At 48.4% G+C, this 26,942-nt stretch overlaps 1 protein-coding gene across 2 annotated transcripts in view; it reads right to left on the bottom strand.

The window, feature by feature from the left end:
* Nucleotides 1–17,681: 17,681 nt before the first annotated feature.
* LOC144128829 (glutamine synthetase, mitochondrial-like) overlaps nt 17,682–26,942 on the bottom strand; it is a 53,603-nt gene continuing 44,342 nt past the window's right edge. For both annotated transcript variants that reach the window (XM_077662579.1, XM_077662581.1), the window contains exons 4-8: nt 26,266–26,433; nt 24,510–24,662; nt 22,068–22,195; nt 19,212–19,414; nt 17,682–18,372 (exon numbers count right to left, since the gene is read on the bottom strand). In XM_077662579.1, coding sequence (XP_077518705.1) covers nt 18,087–18,372; nt 19,212–19,414; nt 22,068–22,195; nt 24,510–24,662; nt 26,266–26,433 — 938 coding nt within the window. In that variant the 3' untranslated portion in view covers nt 17,682–18,086. The remainder of the gene's footprint in view (nt 18,373–19,211; nt 19,415–22,067; nt 22,196–24,509; nt 24,663–26,265; nt 26,434–26,942) is intronic.

Below are 26,942 nucleotides of genomic sequence, written 5' to 3'. Positions count from 1 at the left end.
CAGATATTCGGCTTTAACTGAGGAAGATGATCTTGATGTTCATTCAATGCACGATAACCTGACATCAATAATTACGGAGTGCGCAGTAGAAGTAGGCGGTAGGACAGTTCGAAAAGATACCGGGAAGCTATCTCAGGTGACGAAAGATCTGATTAAGAAGCGCCAAAACATGAAGGCATCTAACACTACCGATAGAATAGAACTAACGGAGCTATCAAAGTTAATAAATAAGAGCAAGGTAGCCGACATAAAAAAGTTTAATATGGAGAGAATCGAGCATGCTATAAAGAACGGAGGTAGCCTAAAAACAGTGAAGAGGAAACTAGGCATAGGTAAAAACCAGATGTATGCATTAAGAGACAAGCAGGGCAATGTCATTAGCAATATGGATAAGATAGTTAACGTAGCCGAAGAGTTCTACACAGACCTGTACAGTAGCCAATGTAATCAGAGCGCTAATGAGAAAGACAGCAGTGCACAGCAATGCGTCATCCCGCCAGTAACGAAAGATGAAGCAAAGAAAGCCTTAGAAGCAATGAAAAGGGGAAAAGCAGCTGGGGAGGATCAGGTAACAGCAGATCTGTTGAAGGATGGAGGGGACATCGTGCTAGAAAAACTAGCCACCCTGTATACGCAATGCCTTATGACCTCAACTGTACCAGAAGCTTGGAAGAATGCAAACATTATCTTAATTCATAAGAAGGGAGACGCCAAGGACTTGAAAAATTACAGGCCGATCAGCTTACTATCCGTTGCCTACAAAGTATTTACTAAGGTAATCGCTAATAGAGTCAGGGCAACGTTAGACTTTAATCAACCAAATGATCAGGCAGGCTTTCGTAAAGGATATTCCACAATAGATCATATTCACACTATCAATCAGGTGATAGAGAAATGCGCAGAATATAACCAACCTCTATATATAGCTTTCATTGATTACGAGAAAGCATTCGACTCAGTGGAAACCTCAGCAGTCATACAGGCATTGCGTAATCAGGGGGTAGAAGAGCCTTATGTCAAAATACTGGAAGATATATATAGCAACTGCACAGCTACTATAGTCCTCCATAAAGTCAGCAATAAAATTCCAATAAGGAAGGGCGTCAGGCAAGGAGACACGATCTCGCCAATGCTGTTCACCGCATGTTTACAGGAGGTATTTCGAAGCCTGAATTGGGAACAGTTGGGAATAAGAATAAATGGAGAATACCTAAATAATCTGCGAATTGCTGATGACATTGCCTTGCTGAGTCACTCAGGGGGTGAACTGCAAATCATGATCAACGAGTTAGACAGGCAGAGCAGATCGATGGGTCTAAAAATTAACATGCAGAAAACCAAGGTAATGTTCAACAGCCTAGCAAGGGAACAACAGTTCACAATTGGCAGCGAGAGCCTAGAAATTGTGCCGGAATACGTCTACTTAGGGCAGGTAGTGACAGCTAATCCAGATCATGAGAGGGAGATAACTAGAAGGATAAGAATGGGCTGGAGCGCATATGGCAAATTCTCGCAGATCATGAGTGGCAGTTTACCAATTTCCCTCAAGAGGAAAGTGTACAACAGCATAATCTTACCGGTACTCACCTACGGGGCAGAAACGTGGAGGCTAACGAAAAGAGTTCAGCTTAGGTTAAGGACAACGCAGCGAGCCATGGAAAGAAAATGATAGGTGTAACGTTAAGAGATCGGAAGCGGGCAGAGTGGGTGAGGGAACAAACACGGGTTAATGACATCCTAGTCGAAATCAAGAGAAAGAAATGGGCTTGGGCAGGGCATGTAATGCGAAGGCAAGATAACCACTGGTCCTTAAGGGTAACAGAGTGGGTTCTAAGAGAAAGTAAGCGTAGCAGGGGGCGGCAGAAGGTTAGGTGGGCGGATGAGCTTAAGAAGTTTGCAGGCAAAGGGTGGATGCAGCTGGCAAAGGATAGGGTTAATTGGAGAGACATGGGAGAGGCCTTTGCCCTGCAGTGGGTGTAGTAAGGCTGATGATGGTGATGATGATGATGATTGCTGCGTACAATTAGGGGGCGATGAGTGATCAATGCCATGACGACGCTGTGGTGCGCGCTTTTCAGCTGATCTGTGCTGATCTGGTGCCTCATCACATCGATCCCTGGTCTCACAGAATATATCTGCCTGTTAATAGGCATTCCATTACATTTGGTGGAGGTGCTGGGTATGTGCAACATAACTCAAGAATAGCGCTTAGATTCCTCGCTATACACTCAGTCATCGACTGCCTCACAGCCAAGCGCTCTAATGCTTCCCTCGCCACGTTCGTGCTATACGAGAACAACCAATACTGGCGCAATATGAAGCCTGATGGCGCTGAGCTCTTGCTCGTGCTCCCTCAACACTTGCGTTCAGCGTCCTTACATTCAGACTTCTGGCCTGGGCATAGTGAACACCTTGCGGGAGCTTCGAAAAGCCAGCTTAGTCAACCAATACAAGCGTCTTACACAGACCACGTCCGGTCGCCGCCTCTTGTACCGGCTAAACATCAAACAAGACTACCACATTGAGGAAAGGGGGAGAGTTCCAGAACACTGGAGACGAGCCCTCCGGGTCCAACCCCTTCCCTGCAACATGTCCGGAGAAGACCATTGCGGTCGCCGCCAGGCGTGCGCGGAAGCGTTGGCGCGATACTATGGCCACCAACAACACGTGTATTACGAGGAGGTTTCTGGCCCACACCACGGGGTGGGGGGGGTGGGGGGGGGGGGGGATACACGTCCGCAGTCGTACACACCACAGAGTTAACGGGCTCACTTTCAAAGCCTACAGTGCAACACACACGGAGGAGATTGTCATTGATCTGGCTCTCACTAATCTCAAGTCGAAACCTATCATCACCGACTCCCGAGGAGCCTGTCGGAACTATATGAGCTGGGCTCCCCCGCTTTCCCGGTGCATACTGCAGTCTAATTGCCAATACGTAGATCCAACTCCACGTAACCTGGTTCGGTCCCCTGGTCACCAGAGACTGCACGGAAAGGAACCGGCCGATCAAGCCACCCGCGCACTCTCTGCCCGGGCTATCTCCTTGTCCTTGGAAGCCTACTCCCAGTCAGACAATCTGGCCCTTAGATTCAAACACATCACCGATTACTACAAGGAGGAGCACTGGCGCTACCCGGCCCCTTGTAAGGGACTGGATCGCACTGACGAACGCCACGGCATCAAAATTCTCACCAACACTGTACTGTGTCCGGTGGTGCTTAAGCATTTCAATCCATCCTTTGAAGGCGCGTGGCAGTTCTGTGAGGGGTTGGCTGACACCTTCCATGTGGTTTGGGCGTGCCAATCAAACTCATCTGCCCCCCCCCCCCCCCCCCCAACCCCAACACAACCAGAGAGGACAGGGAGGCGGCCGTACTCGGCTGTCAAGACCTCAAGACCCAAAACGTCTTGGTTCAACGGACGCAGGCGGCGTTGCTAGCCAATGGGGCCCCGGAATAGGGACTCCACCTAGTATTGTGAGGAGAAGGGGCCAATAGGGCCCCAACCCAATCACCTCTCTGCAACCATTTAATGATCACTAAATGTTTTTTCACCGCCACGAAACTTAAACTGCTCCATAATGCTTCCATAGCAGGTCATCTAGGCGTATCCCGTACGTACGACGGCGTGCACCGCCGCTTCTTTTGGCCGTCTTTACCGCTCTGTAGGGCGCTATGTGGCCGCTTGCAAGCTCTGCCAGCGCCGGAAGAAGCCTTCAGTTCTACCTCCCGGCCGTCATCAGCCGACTGCCATCCCGATAGACCCGTATTCCCATGTTGGCCTCCTCCTGCTCGGCCTTTTTTCCGGTGTCCGCAAGGGACAACCGCCCTTGGATCGCTGCCACGCCGGACTACACGCACGACGCGCTGCACTATCACACGAGTGATTCCAAACAGCCGCGCAACTGATGTAGCTGACTTCCTGCTTCACAACTTCATCCTCCACCACGGTGCTCCCCGTCAACTGATCACCGATTGCGGCCGCTGCTTCCTAGCCCAAGTGGTCGCCGGAAATATCAGCTACTGCTCCGTCCACCATAAATTCACCACGGTCAGCCACCCACAGACGAACGGCCTGAACGAAAGGGTGAACCGTACGCTGACCGACATTATTTCTATGTGCGTCTCCTACTATCACTGTGACTGGGATATTATAGCCTCCCAATTGTGACATTCGCCTACAACTCCACACGTCACGATATAGCGGGTTTCTCTCATTTATATAGCCGCGAATCTGTGTACTGTTTGCTCATTCCTCAAAGCTGCCCGCACGTAGCTTTATCGCTTTAGCCGCCGCGGTGGCTAAGTGGTTATGGCGCTCGGCTGCTGACCCGAAAGACGCGGGTTCGATCCCGGCCGCGGCGGTCGAATTTCGATGGAGGCGAAATTCTAGAGGCCCGTGTACTGTGCGATGTCAGTGCACGTTAAAGAACCACAGGTGGTCAAAATTTCCGGAGCCCTTCACTACGGCCTCTCTCATAGCCTGAGTGGCTTTGGGACGTTAAGCCCCTATAAACCAAACCTTTATCGCTTTGTTGTGAGGCAAAACGCAACTAGAGGCTACGGCTGAGAGCAGCCTGAATTCGGTTCAACGACCGCCGAGCACGCTTGTTGCTACGCCGCCGAGACATTTTCTTTGTGGGCGCAAGTCAGCCGAGTAAAGAGTTTAGTTTGGCAACATTTTTCGCTCTCTTCCTGCCCGCCGGACTGCCGTCGCTACGACGTGAAAATATATTTTGTTTGGCCGCGACCCGTTGCTGCCCTTCGATAGTGTACTGCTCTCCGCCTCCTACACGAGTCCTACACGAGAAGCTCTGGCGCTACCCGGCCCCTTGTAAGGTTGACTGGATCGCGCTGACGAGCGCCTCCATCGGCCGCGCCAACGCCGCCCGTCTTGAAGCTCATCAAAGGTTGTCCGCTCCCCAAGATTCTCAAACACCGTAATGATTGTCGCCATCGCAATGTCCCCTAACCTTCGGGTTCCCTTGTTTTGTTCTGTGTCCCTTTCCGTTGTGTAGATCTCTGTGCAAAACACCCGTTCTCTGGTCCTTACAGTGTTGTACTACGTCCTGTGACTGCCGTGGCGTACGATATCGCACTGTTGCGCCCGCAGACCCCGCCCACTATCCCACGCACCGAGATCGTCTATGTCGCACGTCTCAAGCCTTTTTAGTGCTAAAGCACTATTGCGATGAATAAACCCCGAGCAAGATCTATGGCGATGTTTGTATGCTTGCGGTGTTTGTCGGTTTGTGCCAAGTGAAAGACAGAAACAAAAATAAATCAAATAAATATCAGCGACTGGGATTCGAGTCGGCAGCGGCGCGAACACATCATCATCGATGGCCACTGCGCGAGAGCACTAGACTACCGCCGCAGCCGATCACGCCTCGTGTTGAACTGTAACGCACATGCGCGCTGTGCATTGCACATTGTGTTCTTCATTAACTAATACTGCTATCAAACCAATATTCGCGCTTCGAGCTATGTGGCGGTAGTGACAGAGAGATGTGCGCTGCGTGCGTTCGCGTGGACATAGTGGCAGAAACGCGGGACTGGAGCAATACGCGTCGGCGTTGGCAACATTGCTGCAGTAACGCGGCACTGGAGCATATAGGCCGCCGGCGCGTACAGGGTTGTCCACTTCTAGCTTGAACACATGAGCGGCATGGCTGCACTCTTCAGACCGGCAGAATGTTTGTTGCAAGTGTGCATCAAAGTGAAGTGGCAGGCGACGAGAAGCACCAGCTGTAAGTCCCTCTAAGCTTGCTCCACACTGCTTCAATGCGCGGCCGTAACGGACGCACTGGCCATCTGAACAGTGCAGCTACATCACTCTTGCGTTCAAGCTAGGAGTGGACGACCCTGTACATAGGGTAACTTCGCACTAAAGATGAAAGAGCTGAAGACGTGTATAACTGGCCCTCTGGGTCAGTGTACACCTCAATTGCGCTTTCAGGTACGTAGCGTAGGTACCTACAAAAAACTGCGCTTTCGCACAATACTCCACGCTTAGCAATGCTAAACGCCAGCCATTTTTTTCATTTAAACTATACCTTTTCTGTGCACTACGCACCGGGACTGGGATTTTTCCGACAGGAAGGGAGGGGGGGGGGGGGGGGGGGGGAGAGAGCAGGAAATTGAGATGGAGTGAGGGTGAGCTGCAGGGGAGCTACTCCTACGCTCCTGTTGTGGCGCCACCTTTCAGTCACGCCTCCCCCGTCTGCGACGTGTGCACGGAACAACGACGCCGTCGATTTGCGTGACTGCGAGCTGCCCTGGCAAGGCAACAAGCGCATGCAAGCTGCCGCTGCATGCGGGCAAGACGCAGTTTTGATTGGCAGCGCCCAACCTTCGCACTCGGCGAGTGAAATAGGCATGTGAAACGCGATTTCGTCTGATCCTTTATTACTGATCCGGAGTTCCCGGGTTCGAACCCGACCGCGGCGGCTGCGTTTTTATGGAGGAAAAACGCTAAAGCGCCCGCGTGCTGTGCGATGTCGGTGCACGTTAAAGATCCCCAGGTGGTCGAAATTATTCCGGAGCCCTCCACTACGGCACCTCTTCTTCCTTTCTTCTTTCATTCCCTCCTTTGTCCCATCCCTTACGGCGCGGTTCAGGTGTTCAACGATATATGAGACAGATACTGTGCCATTTCCTTTCCCCGGAAACCAATTATTATTATTATTATTATTATTATTATTATTATTATTATTATTATTATTATTATTATTATTATTATCCTTTATATTTTCAGTACTCTAAGTGGAGTAATCTTTTTTTTTTGCACGCTTCGATTTCAGTGCCGGGCTAAGGACACCACCCGAAGAGGATGGCGACCAACCTAACCATCCATTGATTAAATAAAGATTTTTCATTCAACTGCTCCCCGATCTCAGTAGTTCTTTCTGCGTTGCAATCTGGACAGCATGAGGAATCCTTTGAACCGTAATACTACAATTTCGTCTGACAGCTTTTGGAATATACCGTTTACCAGTATGGTCTGCGCACGCGCAGAGCATCCTTACCACCATTTTCGAAGCGCATACCCTGCAGAGTGGCTGGCAAGTTCACTGCATTCGCGTTCTTTCGTGAACGACGTATCCTCCACCAACGACGGAACGGGGAGTGACAAACTAGGCGCTGTGTTAGGCGATTTTCTCATACCCACGCAGTTGCTCACGTGGTTTCCCCACGCGTGGGCGCCAAACGAGGACACGTGGTTTCGTGGTAAACAGACAGACGGAAAAACTTTATTAAGCAAGTGAGTTTTAGGCCCAGCTGGGTCCCTGGGCCACTGCGCCGTCCCGAGAAAGATTCAGTGCAACGTCGACAACGTATTGCACATAAGGCGCGTTCACAAATCGGTTACGCATACCAACTCGGGCTCAACGAGCCCAGTCGTAAAGGAATTGATAATGGACACTCCTCATCTTTTTACCGCGGGGAAAATCTTATCTTTTTCATTCTCATTACCGCGGCTGGAGGTTACTACGTAGCAATTCCCTATACCAGTACTGTAAGCCGTATTGCAGCGTGGTTCGAAACTAAACGCTCAAATTGAGGGCTGCTCCTGGGCAAGAAGGTACTGCAGAAGGGCATGTGGCGTGGAAACAGCGCACACCACCTCTCTGCATGTTGCAGCGCTGCCAGGGTATTACTCATGTACGCATCAGCACACAAAGACACTTCACGAAGTCGAAGACCACAACGCATTCACTAGGTCCACTTTTGTTCATTTCGAACAAAGGATTCTTCGTGCGTGTTCTGCGCGTGCTCTCCCTCGTATCAGGGAGCGGACGCCGGCGTCGAGGAGAGTGGACGCATGCTACGTGCGCTCCGCAAATTTTCGATGTTTTCGTCGGTTTTGTCGTTTGTGCTCGCAAACTACTGAGCTATTTCAACGCCGGAAGTCTTCGCGACCACCGGGATACCACTCTTTCGGCAAGTGCAGCCCTCTTTTGCAATTTCTACAGACTTTTGGACTCACGCCACCCGGCCAGGCTGCTAAGCCTAACCTGGTGAGCGGCTCTTCGAGCCGCCCGCCGAGCGGACGCACAGGCTGGCTTGTCGCGGTGTAACTCAGCTGCGCCATGTCTCGCATGGAAGTAACTGTGGAAGGAGAGAGTATCCAGCCTGAAGAGCTCCACTCTCAAGTAGGTTGGTTTAAGGTTAATTATTCCAAAGCCAAGGCCCTCTCGAAGACAGGGGAGGGAGAGCAAGCTGGCGACCCGACCCGAGATGGGAGGCAAGACAAAGCTTCAGCGCACATAATGGCGATAAAGAGAGAGGGAAGGAAGCTGGCGAGGCAATCTGTTGGCACGCAGCAGACGCGCCTCTCCCCCGAGCTTCATAAAATAGTGCTCAGACCGAAAGGGGGTCTCAAACTGATCATGGAACGCACTGACGCAACAGTGGCGGACGCGGTGAAGATAGCGGCAGGTTTTAAACCGGCGGAAGTTAAGGAAGATGTCGTGCTCGTCAACCACAAGCAAAACTCGATTCTCATAGGCACTGACAGCCAGGAGAGGATGCAAAGGTACCTGAAAATCGGCTCCATTCCAACGCCAAAGGGACGCGTTGACGCGTTCGTCTACCTGGCTACTCCTGACGGCTGTGGGAAAGGAGTTATACATGGAATTCCGGTCTCGCACACCGTGGAATTCATTCAAGATATGTTGAAGTGCTCGCGTAACCCGGAGGTGATGGGAGTCAGGAGACTTGGGCGTGAGTCTCGCAGCGTGTTGTTACTCTTTGAAGATGAGACAGTGCCGCACTGGATTTATTATGGAGGTATGCCGCTACGCTGCCATCTCTACAAGAAAAAATATGAGGTCTGTGTGACATGTGGCCAACTCGGACATCGAGCCGACGTATGCCCGAACCCAGACAACATTAAGTGCCGAGGATGTGGTATGAGCAACCCCCATCGGGAACATACTTGTGACCCAAAGTGTGCCCTATGTGGGAAAGGGCACATACTCGGAGACAGGAAGTGCCGGGAACTGTACAGAACCCCGCACATAATTAAGAAGCGACAGTGGAAGGAACGAACGCAAGACAATGAGAGCAAGGCAACAACAGACAGCGAGAACAACGCATCTGGACGACAGAGCAGACCAAGAACCAGGGCAGAAGGGGGATTTCACATACGACAGGACTCCTTCCCGCGCCTGGTGTCGGGGACAGGCTCTGGTGGTCACGGCCAGTCCACGGGACGCTCCAACTCCCGAGGTCGCTCGGGTTCCCGGGACCGCCTCAGCTGCAAGGGCCCTTCCAGCTCCCAGGGTCGTTCCAGTTCCCGGGGTCGTTCCGGCTCCCGGGGTCGTTCCAGCTCCAGGGGCCACTCCAGCTCTCGCAAGCGCTCCGCTTCCGGGGGGCGGGACAACACTGGCAACAAATGGAACATCGGAGCCCGGCCCAAAATCGAGGGACGCTCTGAGTGTCATCAGCAAGGGTCAACGCCGCCCACGGACAAGACCAACGTGCCGGATGACCACAAGAGGGTGAGCTTTGTAGATAAGGTCTCCCATACTCATCCACCCGGTGGGTCTGAGGACATCTTACAACTTAAACGCATGGTGGAAAAATTAACCGGGGCGGTTACGGCCCTTCAAAATGAAAACGCGGAACTTAGGAAGCAGCTGACGCTTAAGATCCAGATAGATAGGAAACGACAGGAAGCCGAAAAACCTCCACATAATACCCAGGAGAGTACGATGGTGGTGGAGAAATCCCTACCATCACCCAGCAAGAGAAAATCGTTGGAGGGCGCACAACCCGAACTTACGCTGGAGGAAGTCTGCCATAAACTGGAGACCAACATTCAGACCCAGATTCAGGCCCTGGATACCAAAATACAAGCGCAATTTCAGGCATTGGAAACTAACATGCAAAACCAAATTCAGTCGATTCTCTCCGCAATACAGGGACTCACAGACGTAACACAAGGACACAGGAATGAGCTCTTAGCCATCAATATATGGCAGCAAACTGTGGAACATACCATTCAGCAAATTCAACATGGTCATATACACAAAGAATAACAACTACTTGCTGTGGCAATGGAACTGCCGGGGGTATCGGCGGAAAAGGCCGATCCTCCAGCAGCTCCTTGCGTCTCTGAAGGTCCACCCAGAGGTTATCGCCCTCCAGGAGACTGGAGGCGCGTCAAAATTAATTGGTTATCAAGCTTTTAACGCCACAGGCGACAAACCTAATGTTACCACATTCGTTAGAAGGAACATTACGGCCATTGAACATGACACGGGCATCCGCCACATAGAGCACGTCCTCGTCGAACTTATTCCGGCTACAAAGACTCAACGCAGTCTTTTCATTCTGAATATTTATAGCACTCCACGTCAAAAGAAAGTTAAATTCGACTCCCTCTTCAGGAAAGTGATGCGTATAAGCAACAAGCACGCACTGGTTATTCTAGGTGACTTCAATGCCCACCACCCTGCGTGGGGCTACCCGCGGCCCTGTACGAAGGGGAGAGAGCTATGGCTAGACATACAGCAAATGGGCTTCACCCTGCTCACGGATCCTCTTACCCCCACAAGAATGGGTAACAGCGTGTGCGCTGACACGTCCCCAGACCTCACCCTGGTGAAGAATGCGGGTACAGCTAATTGGTCCAACTCCTTGCTAAACCTAGGCAGTGACCATTACATACTTGTCACGGAAACTGACGTTGGCCCTGCCAAGCGCCAAACGCGCTCCCCGCATATTATCGAATGGGACGCTTTCCGCGACGCTCGTAACCAGGACGGGAGAAAGGCAGAAATCACAAACATAGAACAATGGGCGGAGGAACTCCGCAGAGACGCCAAGAATGCGACTAAAACGCTCGACGACAACGCGGAACTTGAAGTACTAGACAGCCGCCTTCTTCATATGTGGGAGGCCAAAGCTAGTATGGAAAAGCGTTTAAAGAGACAAAAGTGGAATCGCAATCTCAGAAGACGCCTAGCGCGCCACAACAAAGAGATTGAGGCATATGCACTTAGACTCTGCGATCAGAACTGGGAAACAATGTGCGACAAGCTTGAGGGCAATATCGGCGTCGCCAAAACATGGAACCTCCTTCGGCACCTCCTCGATCCAGAAGGTAGCAAACTAACACAGCGACAAAATTTACAGAAATTAGGTTATAAATTTGAAGGTTCGGAGCAGGAACTCCTCGATGCAATTCGTTGTCGATATATAGGCTCCGCCACCAAAACTACCTTACCGCGCTATGAGGGTAAATCCAACAGCGACCTAGACGCCCCTATTCACGAATTCGAGGTTCGAGCAGAAATACTAAAACTGAAAACCAAATCAGCCCCCGGACCCGATGGTGTAACCAACAAAATGCTTAGAAACCTAGATGACAAATCTATAACGGCGCTGACCAATTTCATGCAAGAATGCTGGGAGAAGGGTGAGATTCCCCAACAATGGAAAACCGCTAAGGTTATTTTCATACCTAAGCCAGGGAAACCGCTCAATCTAGAAAATCTAAGGCCTATATCCCTCACCTCTTGCGTTGGAAAACTGATGGAACATGTCATACAAACGCGACTAACCAATTTCATGGAAGACAACGACTTATACCCCCATTCGATGATAGGTTTTAGATCGCATTTGTCCACGCAAGATGTCATGCTACAGCTCACACATGACATATTAGACACTAAGTCGCTGGATGCGAAAGTAATAGTGGGACTTGATCTCACTAAAGCTTTCGATAATGTAAAACACGAGGCGATACTAGAAAACCTGGCTCTTTTAAACGTCGGGGAGCGCACATACAACTACATTGCCAATTTCCTTTCGGACAGGATAGCGCGCATCCACTTTGGTGAAAGTCAGTCTCAAGACATACACTTGGGCAGCATAGGCACCCCTCAGGGCTCGGTACTTTCCCCTATTCTCTTCAACGTGGCCATGATACGGCTCCCGAAGAGACTGGAGGGGATAGATGGCTTGAATTTCTGCATGTATGCGGACGATATCACCATGTGGATGACCCGTGGCCACGACGCGCACATCGAAAGTACGCTACAGAAGGCCATAAATGAGGTCGAAAACTATGTCAGCCGTAGGGGCTTGCAATGCTCGCCGCAGAAGTCTGAACTTCTTTTTTATAGACCTCTGCATCAAAGACAAACTAGAACCATCCCTAACATCAAATTACAAACTCAAGGGGCGGAGATTCCTCATGTTGAAAAAATCAGAATTTTAGGAATGATTATACAAAGCAACGGGTATAACGGTGATGCAATAACTAAGATGGAAAACTGCGCGCAACAAACTATGCGGCTCATACAGCGGATTGCCAACAGAAGACACGGCATGAAAGAGCATAATCTCCTACGGCTGGTACAGGCGTTCGTAGTAAGCCGTATCTCGTATGCTGCCCCCTTCCTTGATCTTAAAGTTTCAGAAAAGGAAAAAATAAATGGAATTATCAGGCGATGCACGAAACAAGCTCTAGGATTGCCCATCCGTACATCCACTCACCGCCTCCTAGAGCTGGGAATGCATAATACCCTGGAAGAAATTACGGAAGCAGTGAGAACGTCCCAAATCGAACGCTTAGCCGGGACCACAACCGGCAGGGCCATTCTAGAAAAACTCAATCTTAGCCGAGATAACAGAACAACCGCCAAAGTTGACATGCTCGGGAAAATTCGAGACAATATAGTTGTACCCCCATTACCCAGGAATATGCATCCTATTCATCACTCAGTGCGCCGGGCCAAGCGGGCAGAGGCGCTAGAGAAACGCTTCCGCTCCTACAAAGACGAGGACGTGGTCTACGTGGATGCCGCTGAGTATGGTAAGAACACGATGATCGTCGCGGTCGTCAATAATAAACAACTCCTCAAAATAAGTGCCTCCATACTCTCGGGTAACCCAGAGACTGCAGAGGAAGCTGCCATAGCACTGGCTTGTGTAGGCACAAAAGCGAGATACATCATCAGTGACTCCAAAGTTGCCATACTAAATTTCAGCAGGGGCCGGGTCTCCCCTCTAACGAATACAATTCTAAGCCGTCATGTAATAGACCGGAAAATTACGCTAGTCTGGACACCAGCACATGCATCCCTGCCTGGTAATGAGACGGCCCACGAGTTCGCCCGAGGCTTTTCTTTCCGGGCGGACCCGAGCGAGGTGGTCTTTACAGACAGGGATCGCATGGTGACCTACAGAGAAATTACACAACACTATCGTTTGCAACGAGCTAGACTTCCTCCAGCGGATAGATCCTTGTCCAGATACCAAGCCATCAACTGGCGCCGGTTACAAACTTACACATTTCCAAACCCGGCCCTCTGGAGTCTTATGTACCCAGGGCAATTTTCAGAAAAATGCGCGAACTGCGAACTTAGGGCCACCTTGGACCACATACTATGGGAATGTCCTCATGCTCCCCGGGAGGGACGAGGTATTAACACAAAAGATCAATGGGAGACCTTACTACTGAGCTCCGACCCGGCGACTCAGTTACAACTCGTCCGACTGGCCGAAGCCGCCGCCGAGAGTCAAGACCTTTCGGCCGTCGTCTAGGCGGGTAGCCCTCTGGCTACCCTCTTTCTGTTGGATATTAAAAGTTTTCCTATCCTATCCTATCCTCGTATCACCACGAGACTTTTTGTTTATTTGGAGGGTCTCGTGTTAGAACGCCAACAGCGCCGACACCGGCTTCTCTACGACACAAACTGCTTAACGCTGCGGTGTTAAAAGGTGTGCTTGTGAGCGCTCCCCGCCACGCATTCATTGATTGCCTGCATAGGCGCACCGAGCAGTGCAGACAAGGTATGGAGCGGGTCGACTGCACAAGGTTTGCTGTTATCAATGCCCCCTATGACACTACCTGACAGGATCAGAGAAAGTTGTACTGTTTGATAATCTTTTTTTTTTGCCTAAGCTTATGGGCCGGGCAGTATACCGGACAGAAATGGTGAACAAGGAACATTACAACATTTATTCGTTCTAACTCGTACGTGTTATCAGATCTAGCCAGTATTACGACAGGTCGTCGAGGCTGCATAGTAAGGGTGGTGAACAACACTGAAACACTAATTAGCTGCAATTAGCTGAGTTTGTTTTCTGATATGCGGGCGCAATGGCTCGTGTCAGGTGCATTTCATCTAGTCTTGTATAACACGTTGCTAGTACGTTCTACGGTGTGTTTGGAGCACACTGACATCTGAGTGGCAGAGGTAGACGATTCTGACACTCGGCATGTTGCAATTAGACAGCAAACAATGATGAGGAAATAATTGAGAGCTTTTATTAAATTCAGCACACTTCAAAAAGGTTTTCTAACATTAAAGAGCAGACCCATGGCACATGCATCCCATCCTTGTCATTCCATAATATTACACTAGAAAAGTGTTAGTTTAATACGCGTGAATAACTTTCTTCTGAAGAACGTATTTTTGAATTAAGATACAAAAAACGGTATTTTGTAAAGATTAATTTCGTTTTCGTTCTATTGGCAATGACCTCAATCTTGAGTAAAGCAAAAGGCGGCAGGGGAGCACAGGGAAGCACGGATAATGAAGCATGTCATGGCCCCATTGCATCTATGTGTGAGCGAAAAATCCGCGAAAAATTCCCAGAGAAGAAACCTAGAATGAATGTGGGCTATCTAGGTGACGTGACCTCGCGGCGTCATCACAACCTGCCGATCGGATTGTGAGAAAACTGCCCACCGAGGCAGGTTGCAGTTAAATTGATGATTGGTCGCTCGGGAACAACAACCTGGGTCACACAAGGCCCACCGGTGGCAGCACCGTCCATCCCAGGACAGTGGTGCATAGCTTAACCGCTGCAGAACAGCACCATCAGGAGTGGTTTGAGGACTCCCAGAGATTTAGTAATTTAGAGAATCACCAATTCTGCACATGTGAGAATTAATCTACCACGCTATCGCGTCATACCCTTAAGACGGAGTGTCCCCTCCAATTTTATTGCCCTCGTTGTGCTGACTTGGCCGACATGTGTGCATATACGCTACTGATATTCCCAAGTTGCTGTAATTATCCAGATGTAGTTAGTTATACAATTTTCTTCACCGATGTACTGAATGTAACTAGCCACTTCTTATCTCACTTACACTTTACTGGATGGGATATCTCCACTTGCTACAGTTACCGCCGTCAGTTCTCGGACCTTTTTATGTCAGATCCCCAAGGGCTTCGCGCGAATGAATTTATCAGAAAAAATATTATAAACATCCAAATTAGGACAGCACTAAGGTGACCAAAGCCTAAAACAAAACGTAGCTACGAAGAAGAGAAACAATATCGAATTTTAACTAGCAGTCGGAGGAAGAAACAAAGGAAATATATATACTACATATAAAAGTATCCAATGTCGTCGTGGACAAATGTATCGGCCATTGCCACTCAAATATGAGACGGGACAGTCTGCTAGTAGGACAGATGCGGACAATTACAATTAAGCGAACGTCAGATCCTTCGCTCTCGAGGCAGAAAATCTTCCCGAGTGAGTGACGGGGTTATTATTTGTCAGACAGTTAAAATGAAGTGCAACGTTTTTGCCTCGTGGTATCTCGGTTGGTTCATAATTGGCTCCGTTTAGCTGAACAATTTCGAACTCATTTATTTTCATCGCACTGAGCATCTGAGGACCGTAAGAGCCTTTTCTCTCGTGGAACCAAATGTTCCTCAGTGAGTAGGGAGGTTATTATTTGTCAGTCTGTTAAAATGAAGTGTTTCGAGTTATCTCGGTTGGTTTCTAATTGGCTCCGTCTAGCTGAACTGGGTCCGACTCATTTATTGCTAAGAAATTACTCGTGATGGTGATGATATGGAGAGTTGGCTAGAGTGTCCCAGAAACTCGCGTCCTCGTGCCTCGGATTTTAACGGCTGTCATCGAGGGCATTGACTCGCGAGCCAGATGTTTGAGCAGTTGCGACTGCAGTCGCGTCATTTCAGGCGCACAGCGTGATCAGCAGATTATTCGTCTTTCTTTTTCGTTTATAACCTCAGGTTGACTTTTAAAAAGTACAACGGTGCCGCATAAAACCGTAAGATGAGAGATAAGGAGACCTAAATGCATCGTACCTTTGAAGGGCGTATTAAGAAAAATTAAGTTAGATTTTCAAAAAACATGTCACGACACGAATTTGAACCGTGTATTTAGTGAAGCAGTGACTTATTTGCTGGTCGCTCGCAAATGCGAGTCGATAGATGTGTGCAAAGCATTTAGTGCCCTATTGGCTCCGTTTACTCTGCTTTGTTTGGCGTGCGGTGTCCTGTTGACGAGGGTTTAGCTCGAGCTGGCTGTCGGCCTGTTGTTCGAGTTCGCGCTCGTTGTCCAGCTTTCTAGGGGCTTCGGCTGACCTCCGAACAATTCGCAAGGTGTTCTTTTCGTGGCAGTGCTTTGGAAGACTTCCGTCTGGGGGTACAGCGCTGCCCGTAGAAGCGGCTGTCTTTTGGCAGCTCTTGGAGCGACTGTGTTCTCTTGTGTAATTGTACTTTTTTCGACTTTCAGAGAGCGATGTAGTTGTACTCAGTGCAACCTAATTTATTCGAAGGCTGCCATGCTAGTGCCAATATTAATGAGGTAGTTTCAAGGGTCCCGTTCACCGTAAAATCCATCGTTCTCCTATTGGCGGCGGTGGTGTGAGCGAGAAATCTCCAGAGAATCAGTAAGCCTACGTGCCACTTAGGTCACGTGACCTTGCGACGTCATCATACCCTGCCCACTGTGGCAGGTGGAAACCTGCTCACCGATTTTTGAGCAAACTGCCCACCACGGCAGGTGGCAGTTAAACTAACGATTGGTCGCCTCAGGTGGCTCGGGAACAGCAACCTGGGTCTCACAAAGACCCTCCAGTGGCTGCGTTTGAAGCAGCTGCCTGCCATGGCAGTGGCGCGTCATTTAAACGCTACACCACTGCGTCAGGAGTGGTATGAGGACTTCCGGCGATCTATAAACTTAAAGTAGAGAATGACGCGTACCACATATAGGGGCATTTACCCATTAACGCTATCGTGTTATACCCTTACTCAGGATCATAAGTGTCCCCTCCAGTTTTTTTCATGACTGTAAACTGTTGTTGGCCACATTCTAATGCATCCGCTGCCAGCATTCAGCCATTGGACAATAGCGAAGGTGTCTTGGAATGCGTCTCGTTTATTCGGTGTTAAATCCGCAGGACAGCTAGAATCGTCTGAAGCTTGTCTTTTTGATTAAGCGAATGCAGCACGTTATAGAACTGACTTCCACCTTAAGGTATACTCCATCCCATAACATTTTCAGCACTACCAGAGGCACAGACCTCCTCAGCCAATCGGGAGAGCGCGTTAGACGTGTTCTTCCGCTCCTAGCCGTCTGCGTGTCGTCTGCTCGCGTAGTACACACATATGGTTAGAAAACAGTAGAGAACGACGCCGTCTACACACCATCTCCCTATGCACGCTTACGTACGCTAAACGCAAGCATTTTGCATGACGTTAAACCGTTTGTCACATTCGTACCTTTAGTTCAGCGCATGCTAACGGAGAACAAAACGATAAGGTCAGCCAGGTAGGTCAGCCTAGTGGTGTCATCTGGCGGTTAGAAGGGAAAGTATTTTTGTCACCAAATTGACGCTTCCTGATAGAACTAAAAGCGACAGAATCGTCGCTCTAAATAAAAAATAAAGCAAACTTATTATTTATACGCTTTATTATACGTGATATTAGATGGATCGAGAGTCAGGTGTAAAATTATGCCCAGTGAACGTACTGAAAACGGCAGCAACAACGACGAATTCAGTCCGAGGCGAGAGGTCCTGCTTCGAAGAGCGCAGCCATTTTGTAAACGACGCTTTAGAGCACGCAAGAGTCACGCACGCAACACTCTGGAAATAGCGTACGTAACTCCAGCGTACGTCAAGTCTCGATATGAAATAGCGTTTGGCGCACGCGCACTTTAAAGCAGGCTATCCCATATGCCTGTATGCGTATTTCATACTGGCACTACATTCCGCGGCGTCAGAACGTTGCCTCTGCACTCATCGCAGCTTTGGTGGTGCTGCGAGGAACTAGAGGGATGTAGTATAGAGAGATGTTCTCAGTCAAGGCACACAGTCCTGACGAGTGCCTCGCAGATGGTGTACGGATCCGCGTTGCCTCCTGGTCGGCGTTCCTCGAAGTAGCCCTTGCCGGCTTCGACAACGGCGAGCGGTATGCGTACGCTAACCTCCTTGGAGCATGCGTCGGACGAGAACTGCGTGTCGGGCGTGCACAGGTAGCCGGCATTCATGCGTAGCTTGTTCCGCTTGACCCTGGCGGTGTCGTACTTGGAGAGTAGGGCTTCCGCGTTGCCCTCCAGCTTCCTAATGGCGTCTCTGATGGCACTGCGGGACAGAAAATACGTGTGAATCCCCCACTGGTATTGCTAGAGCTCTCTTTTGCAAGTTAGGTTGAAGCACCAATTTCAGACTGATATTCTTTATTTCATGCTCTATTAATTATTTTATTTTCACTGAACATTTAGATAAGTGGGCTGCACATGTATACATGCGAAACAATGACGAGGACTATGCGAGAACACAAATCCGGGAATCGGGTGCACTGGAAACTCAGGGAAGTGAACTAAACTGGCCGATTTGCTTGGGGAGGGAACCCATGAATACTCTGTCATTTATCGTCAATTGCATGATTGGCATCCGCCGGGTTATGCATAAATCACTGTTATCTTGTTAAGATTAACGCCTTAACGCTTTCTAAAAATCAGCACTCTTTTTAAGGTGCGTTTCCAACTGACATACTATAGAGATTGCGTTCACGTCTCCCATTGCAACCTCATTGCAGAGCAAATGCACTGAACTGACAGTGTGGCCACTCAATATTTTATTGAACAAACTGCTTTTACACTTTAATGATCCAACATTATGTCTCCACCTCAGTCAGACTGCGCTGGTTCAACAGCAGGTGTACTTCTTACTGTGCGCACAAAATATACGTCTAGCGTATTTCTCTCGAGCAGGTTAGCACGATGATATAGACCTTTTCCAGCTCTTCGGTTGCTTGATAAAACAAGTTCACTTTATACTGTAGATCATTTTCTTCACAACATCATGTTGCCCTTCGATTAGTTACCCTGAAACGGGTGTCCGCCCCTTTAGCTAATTTTCTACCCAAGACTTCAGTGCATATATGAATGCATCGATGAAGTTTGTGTTTTCCTACGCACCCTATGCCACCCTCGCTCCGCGTCGCCTTGGTGCTGAAGTTTGTGTGCATGGCCGAGCCGATCCAATTCCCTGGGGGGAACGGCATCGGGTCCAAACTGACTAGCAGCCCGAAGTCCTCGGCCACCCTCTCCAGGATGTAGCGTGACATCCAGAGGTGGTCAGCCGCCTCCACGCCGGGCAGAGGACCCACCTGGTACTCCCACTGCCAAAAGACGGATTCTTGAATGACCACAGTCACATTGTAGACGATGTTGACGGATACTCGAATCACCGCAGCCATACTGCGAGCGAAGTGAAATTCATCGTAAGGTTGAGACACGGGCTGCCACCCGGCGCCTAGGGCAGTGCCGGGCACGTACATCCGCAGTCATGATATTGGTGAGGAAAGTTAATTTCTTCGCCATCTTTACATGCGGAATGGAACAGATGTGTGCAGCTAAATTATGAACATGCGATCTATACAGTCAACAGCTGAACCGCAAGCATTGCGCCTCAGACGCATTTCTCACACTAGAACCATTTCTCAGTTCTATGAAGCCAAAGTCGCGTTGCGGGGAACCACGCGAAGCAGCCTTGCAGTGTCAGTGGAATGCGAGAATTTTCCGCACTCCCGTGGGCCGGTGTACCAGCACTGTCAGCTAGATTGTTCCCGACAGTGCCACTATGCCCAGGCAGCCGCTGGAAAGTAATGTCGAAGCCTTTTTAATGGGTGCGACGCTGTGTTTTCGCTGATATCTTCAACTGGTTGCTCGTGATCTCCATGGTGTAAGGCTGTTTGAAAGTCTATGGGGGCAACTTTAGAATCACGGAATAGGGCCCATCTTCGGATGTGTTTTTTTTTTTACTGCGGTAATTAACAGCGTCTCGAACAGCTGCCAGTTCGGACTCAGTGAAGGCTGTGCGCTGTGAAATTTGCTGCCTAATCATGAATTTTCTTGCCGTAATGACCACGACGTCATTCGACCCAGAGAAAAAGCGAATATAAATTCCGTATGAATGTTTTATTCTCGAGGCTTCCCTGTAAAAGGACATGCGTATATAAGTATATAGCACTTATGGCTAACGGTGATGCCAATGTCCAATGGCAAGACATCTGCGAACAGCAACGTTGCAATACCGTCTATCTTTTATTTATGTATTTGTTTATTTCCTTTTTACTTAATCAAATAATTTAAGAGCCCGCTTGAGACATTACAGTAGACTTATTGGGACGCAGACCAGAACGTGATTATTTGACAAGAGTGCAATTATGAAGATTAGACGGCACTCGGGAGCAACAAGTCCAGAAACACCATAACGCAAGTTAATTATTATTAAAGAGAGGCACATAAACTGAAAAAGAAAATAACGTTTGAAAATAAGTACGCTGCCACCACAAATTTTGTTAAAGTGCGAGGATTTCAGAAAAGTTAGTAAAGCTGATTGAAATAATGGAAACTTATCACCGCGTTCTTGGAAAGTAACTTGTTCTACAGTTTTACCAATAAGTATAAGATTAAAAGTGAATTTTCAACATTTTCAGTTCGGGTAAAAATTCGGTTAACCTTGTAGGCATGAGCACTGAGGGGACGGGATTATGGCTAAAATATATGACCGGTCAAATTGCATGTTATGGTGATACATTCGCGAACAAAAAGAAAAGATAATTGAGCTAATGTTATGCGCACTGCTAGTTATGGCATAATCAGCGTTTCCTTCAGAAATAAAACAGTTTGATATCGCGAGTGGCGTGACAAGCTGATTACAACTGCTTTGTTCTGGACAACTTCAGTAGCAGTGGATTAAAAGCTTTCAGGCCTGAACACATTTTGCCCAAAGTTAATGTGTTTGGCAAAACGACAATATTAATTAATTCGATAAATATCGAAAGCAAGAGCAAAATTCTACCGTAATCACAGACTTCTGCCATCGGCTGTACGAAGACTGCCCGAAAAAATCAAGCTCTACAGTTAGGTGCGATTTCGTGCATGAAAAACACAACAGTACGACAATGTTCATTCCTGATGCGCCTGTATTTATTTGCACCGCTCTCCAAACCTCACTCTCAAGCGTCATCTTTTTTCTCGCTTACCCAGTGAAGAGCATCAGGCCAGAGTACATCCTTCAAGCCGATCTCATTACATTTCTTTCTACCGGATAAGCAAAGAAGTTCTTGCCATTTTTGATGTTAGATACAAAACGTGATCGCTGATATTGAAAAAATGGTAAAGTTTAAAGTACTAACATTGACTGATAAATGCAAATCCTTTGCACCGCCACAGCAGCCATAGCTTTAGCAATAGCGAAGAGAAATATAGATGGCGAAACAGTTTATCCGCATTTGTCCGCTCTGACTATAAGATGGGATTCTATTCCTTTGTTAGTAAGGCTGTGAATAAATGCAGTACTATCCATTGGCTCAAAAAGTGCAGCTTTGGAGATATGCCTCTTTCTTGTGCACCCCGTAGGCGCTGGAGAAACGCTCTGGATGACAATGTGCTGAAAGGCCGTCATAAACGAGGGCAGCAGCCAAACATACGGCGAGCTTGCCATAAGCCTCCAAGTTGCTGTTGAAACCATCAGACTTTGTCTGCACTGTCTAGCACGTTGCACACACTCTGTATTTGTGACGCATTTTGAATGCAAACAATTGAACAGTGCCGCACATCCCTTCAGGCAATCTTGTAGATAGCTCAGGGATTTCGCAACAAAAACCAAAGAATTTTCCGGATGATTTATTTTTTGACTTTTTCTTAGTCGTGTGAGCTCTCCTGAGACTACTAAATACAGAAGAACAATCAGTGACGAGAGTGACAAAACAGAGAGAAATCTTTACTTACACGGTTCTTGTCGGCTCAAAAAAGAAGGAGTTTTACCTGCGATAAGATGCCCTCGCAATTCGTGCCGGCCATTTTAACTCCTGCGTAAGTGCACGCCTTGTAGTGGGCGTCCGATACATATCTGCCCTCGACGACGTCCGCGCCCACGCCATAAAGGTAGGGTCCTAAGCAAAGAGAAGGAAAATGAAAAAACAAAACGAATAAGCGGTCGTTTGATTGCAACTTTTTAAATTCTAATTATTCGCAGTGCAACTGGATGATTATTAATGCGCGGAAGCGAAAGCTCCAAAGTAAAACAAGAAAGGAACCCCGCACTTTTGCTGTAAACCACATTATTTGGCAAAAAATTTCTCCAGAAATCATCTAGGCAAGAAATGAATGTTTAAATGCATGCGTTGTTACCTTCAGTTCATGAATTTTGCGATAAGGGGTGCAAAAGGGAACGTTCGGGTATTTGAAGTTTTTTTTTCCATTTGATTGAATAATTATTCTAAAACCACTGTAGTGACAAATTTTTCTGGTTTTTTGTAGTAGAAAGCCAGCAAGGATCCCTTACCGCGTTAAGTGTGCCGAGCAATGTCTTTGCAAAGCTATGCAATGTTGAGTTAGTCAGTGACATTTTTTTTTCCACTACTTTTTCTAGCATAAATTGTCAAGCTTTACGGCATCAGATTCATATAAAAACACCTTTGAATACCATTTTGTACTTTTAATAATACTACATAAGAAGTGAAAGATGCGCGCACATTTTGCGGATAGCAATGGGCGAGACATTCGCCGGCGGCACGTCACTTATGTCCTTGTTTCGAACGAATATTTTACTGTTTTTGCTTGGGCCACTCATCCTCCGATGATGAACAATCGACACCTCTAATCCAGGCACGGTACACTGCGTCGATAACCAGAAACCTTTAGGACTGAACTGTGGGACATGAAAGAAAGGCTAAATAAGTTGAACTGAATTGAATGCGAGAGAGAACGACGCTAGAAACAAGGGCTGACAAAAAGAAAACATTTTCTTATCATGCTGTCTTCAGCGGATGGGTATCGTTGCTTGTTTGAGCAAGCTAAAAATTCGCTTACTATCTCATTGTCGGCAGCAGATGTAAGCACGCAGTGCACTGCAGGAAATAATAATAATAATAATTGGTTTTTGGGGAAAGGAAATGGCGCAGTATCTGTCTCATGTATCGGTGGACACCTGAACCGCGCCGTAAGGGAAGGGATAAAGGAGGAAGTGAAAGAAGAAAGGAAGAAAGGGGTGCCGTAGTGGAGGGCTCCGGAATAATTTCGACCACCAGGGGATCTTTAACGTGCACTGACAACGCACAGCACACGGGCGCCTTAGCGTTTTTCCTCCATAAAAACGCAGCCGCCGCGGTCGGGTTCGAACCCGGGATCTCCGGATCAGTAGTCGAGCGCCCTAACCACTGAGCCACTGCAGGAAAGCCGTAGCGGTTTCTAGGACGGCTCTAAGACATTGATAGCCCCACTCGACTCTTGGGGAGCCCCCCTTATCAGCCGCTTTTCATTCATTATCTTTTGTTGGCGAACGACAGCGCACTGTCAGCTTGTTTTGCCGCTTTTTATGTATGGAGAACCTGCGCTGCCAATGTGACACTGACACTGCAATTGTTCCATTCGGTGACTCAAAACTGCTTTTGTCAGCCGCTTGGGCCGCTGCAAACGCGAGAACACATTCTGCGCGATTAGATACCGGCGTTTCGCTGAGAGCTTTCATTCCCTAGCTTCTCTCGGCGTAGCCCAGATAGCTGACGCACGGCACGTGCGCCTTCGACAGAGCGGGGAGGCTCAGGCCAATAAGCGCCTGAAAGTGGCGCGGAAAAGTACTCATTGTACTACCCAAAACAGCTTGCTCTTCTCGCTAGGCAGTGTGTTATGGCGCTGCAATCAGCGCCGCAAACTTCAGCGCAAGTTCCCCATGGCGACCAGCGCGACAAGCGCTCGCAGCGTCCCGAAAAAGAGAGAATGGTGCCGGTACGTGCCACACAAAACGCTTGGACATTCGCCTCGTCCGGAAGCCGCCGCTGCAGCCTCCGTTCCATGGATCACACACATCAAAAGACAAGCTAAAACTGGCTACTGGTACTGCTGAAGGATGGCGTCACGGTAACAGTGTCGCCGGCGCGCGAATCACGTAATGACGGCGGCTCGCACGGCTCTGTCACCTCGCTCTTCAAATGCCACCAGAACTGTGTATGCGCCTCACGGGCTGCCGGACAAAACTTGGTCTTCTTCAAGCCATGCTGTGGCTTCGCCCTCTAGAAGACTGCGGAAACGCTGTTGTTGACGCGTGTGCCGCTGCAGTGGTGCCGCGGCTCGTAGGCGGCACGGGGTGAAGGAAAGTTTCGCCAATGTTCGTGCAGGTTCGGCTCCGTGTTCTCCTCCGTTCCAGCGCCAAGGTCACCCGTGGCGCGCCGACAACAATGCATAACCATAAGTAAACAAATGGCTCACCTAGAGGCTTTATTGTTTGGCTGGGATGTCTCGGCCAGCCCAAAGGTTGTCCATCTTTTTCAGTTAGGACGTACTCTTGCTCAATGCCGAACCATGGCTCTTGGTCGGCTGCTTTCTGCATTGCTTGGTAGCAGCTCTTCCTGGTGTTGGTTTCTGGAAAATGAAACGAAAAATGTGAATCTGGTGAGCGTGATAGCAACAATAGCGGATTACATTGCTCGACGGGTGAACTAAGCATCAAGCCCTCAGATGGAAATTTTCAGAGCTCATAGACAAGCTTGCTCTACCTATCTGCAGAAAAAATATTTAAATGGGAATAGCAGGCGAACGCAGGACTCAATTTATTATTCCGGTTGTCGGCTGCCGTTCAAGCAAACAAGGTGTAAGTTTTCACAGCGCTTAGATCACTTTCCTGCATGGCGTCTAAACGTTTCAGTAAAAAACTGGGTTAGAGACACTTAAGACTGTTTGCGGGTGGAAATACGAAAGCATTACTGTCCCTAGCTGCAATGACACCCACCCACACACACACATACCACCCACACACGCACGCGCATATGCGACCACCCGGAACGCTGTACGACGAACAGTTGCATCACAATATTGATACGAAAATTGGTTTTTGGGAAAGTAAATGCCGCTGTAACTGTTTCATATATCGGTGGACACCTGAACCTCGTCTTAAGAGAAGGGGTAGAGAGTCTAGGAAGGCATACAATTGAAGGTGCATATGTCGTCGGTTCGAATCCCCGTCGTAAGCCAGCCTCCGACTTATATGCAACGAGAAATCGTACGACGCCACCCGGAACGCTGTACGACAAACGGTTGCGTCACAATTTTGGCGCGAATATAGTCGGAAAAACTGGGATCGCATTGAGTACAGCCAGTGGGGGATATATAAAACGAACAAAAAGTATATGATTGCCTGAAATTGTCCTGCTCTGCTTACAATGCGCGTCCTACGGCCGCTTGATGACGTCACCCTATTTTCCTTGCCATCGCTGGGATTTTCTATACAATGTGAGAGTACACGAACGTACGCAGTAGCACAGTAACATAAACATGCCACCAGCTTTTCTCGTAATGCGGCTATTAAGTCTTTATCCTTTGCCTTACGGCACGGTTCAGGTGTCCGCCGAAACGCGACACAGATACTGCGCCATTTCCCTTCCGCAACAACCAATTTTTTTGCTATTGTCTTTCGCCTTTTCTTCGTTTTGTCTTTTTGTGTGCCAACTCGTTCTTAACAATATACTTGCAGCCCATTTAGAGCAATATTTTTTCACCGAATTACAGGCAGGGAAGCGCGATAAAACGATACCATTTACAATAATCGTCTATAATCAGTGGCTTGTCACATGTTTGTCACCTGGCTATGACGCCGAGGCACACTAAAGATAAGTTGGCACCATGTTTGTAGAGCAGGAGTGGGAGTGAGATAACTGCTTTAAAAGTTCGCATAAGCATAGCACTGATAAGTGCTCAAAGATAAGGAGGAAACAGGAAATGCGTCAAGGGAAGCAAGTTATCTTGAAGGCATGGAGGGTCACTTTTCTAGGGAAATTCCTTCAGTCTTTGTTCTTGGTACTATACGGTTAATAGAACCAAATTCAGGTGTGAAAATGCGATGTATGCGAGTGAGTGGCAACAACACTTCGCGCAATGCGCTAAAATAACGCCGCTGATATTGTTGTACTAAATTTCATTCATGTGCCGCGCACAGCTCAGTCAGAGAGCAATAAGATAGAAACTCCACTCATGGGTTTCCGGTCATGCTGCAGAACCTCGCACAGGACGATCTTGTTGCGCCCTCCAAAAAACGGATCCCTGAAGAGTGCGACGGGCACCAGGTAGGCTTCGGATTTCGGTCCCCCGTCCGGCCACTGGTAACTTCCTAGTGCGCAGAAAGTCCATACGGGGCAATCTGCACGGAATCAAGAAATTCATAAATCTATATATCTATCTGTCAATCTATCAATCAATGAACGAATGAGCGAATAGTGAATAAACGAGAAAACAAATAAATGAATGAATGAATGAATGAATGAATGAATGAATGAATGAATGAATGAATGAATGAATGAATGAATGAATGAATCCCTAGGTTGCCACCTCTGAGAACACAAAGTGTCAGTTCGAGCAGAGCATCTGGATAATCGGCGCCTGTTTTCACCTTTTTGTGGGTTCGAAGTAAGTGCGTCACTGATTTCTAGAGGCAAAATGCTTCTTCCAGGAGCAGCTATAGTATTTTACACTAGAGGGAGAAAAACGGAGATGAGTACCTCTTAGTGCTCCGTGCTTGGGGCTGATAACCGCGATGTTCCCTTGTTGACCTCAGATTGCTTTAGAAGAATACTGGCGTGTTTGAAATGTGTGAGACATTGTGGTTTCAGCTCAGGTAATTAGGAGCTCCTCCTTGGCGGTGGAATGTGG

The sequence above is a fragment of the Amblyomma americanum genome, chromosome 4 (assembly GCF_052857255.1).
Source record: "Amblyomma americanum isolate KBUSLIRL-KWMA chromosome 4, ASM5285725v1, whole genome shotgun sequence".
Lineage (NCBI taxonomy): Eukaryota > Metazoa > Arthropoda > Arachnida > Ixodida > Ixodidae > Amblyomma > Amblyomma americanum.
Note: the sequence above shows the minus strand (reverse complement) of the source record. Positions and strands in the feature narration are given on the sequence as shown.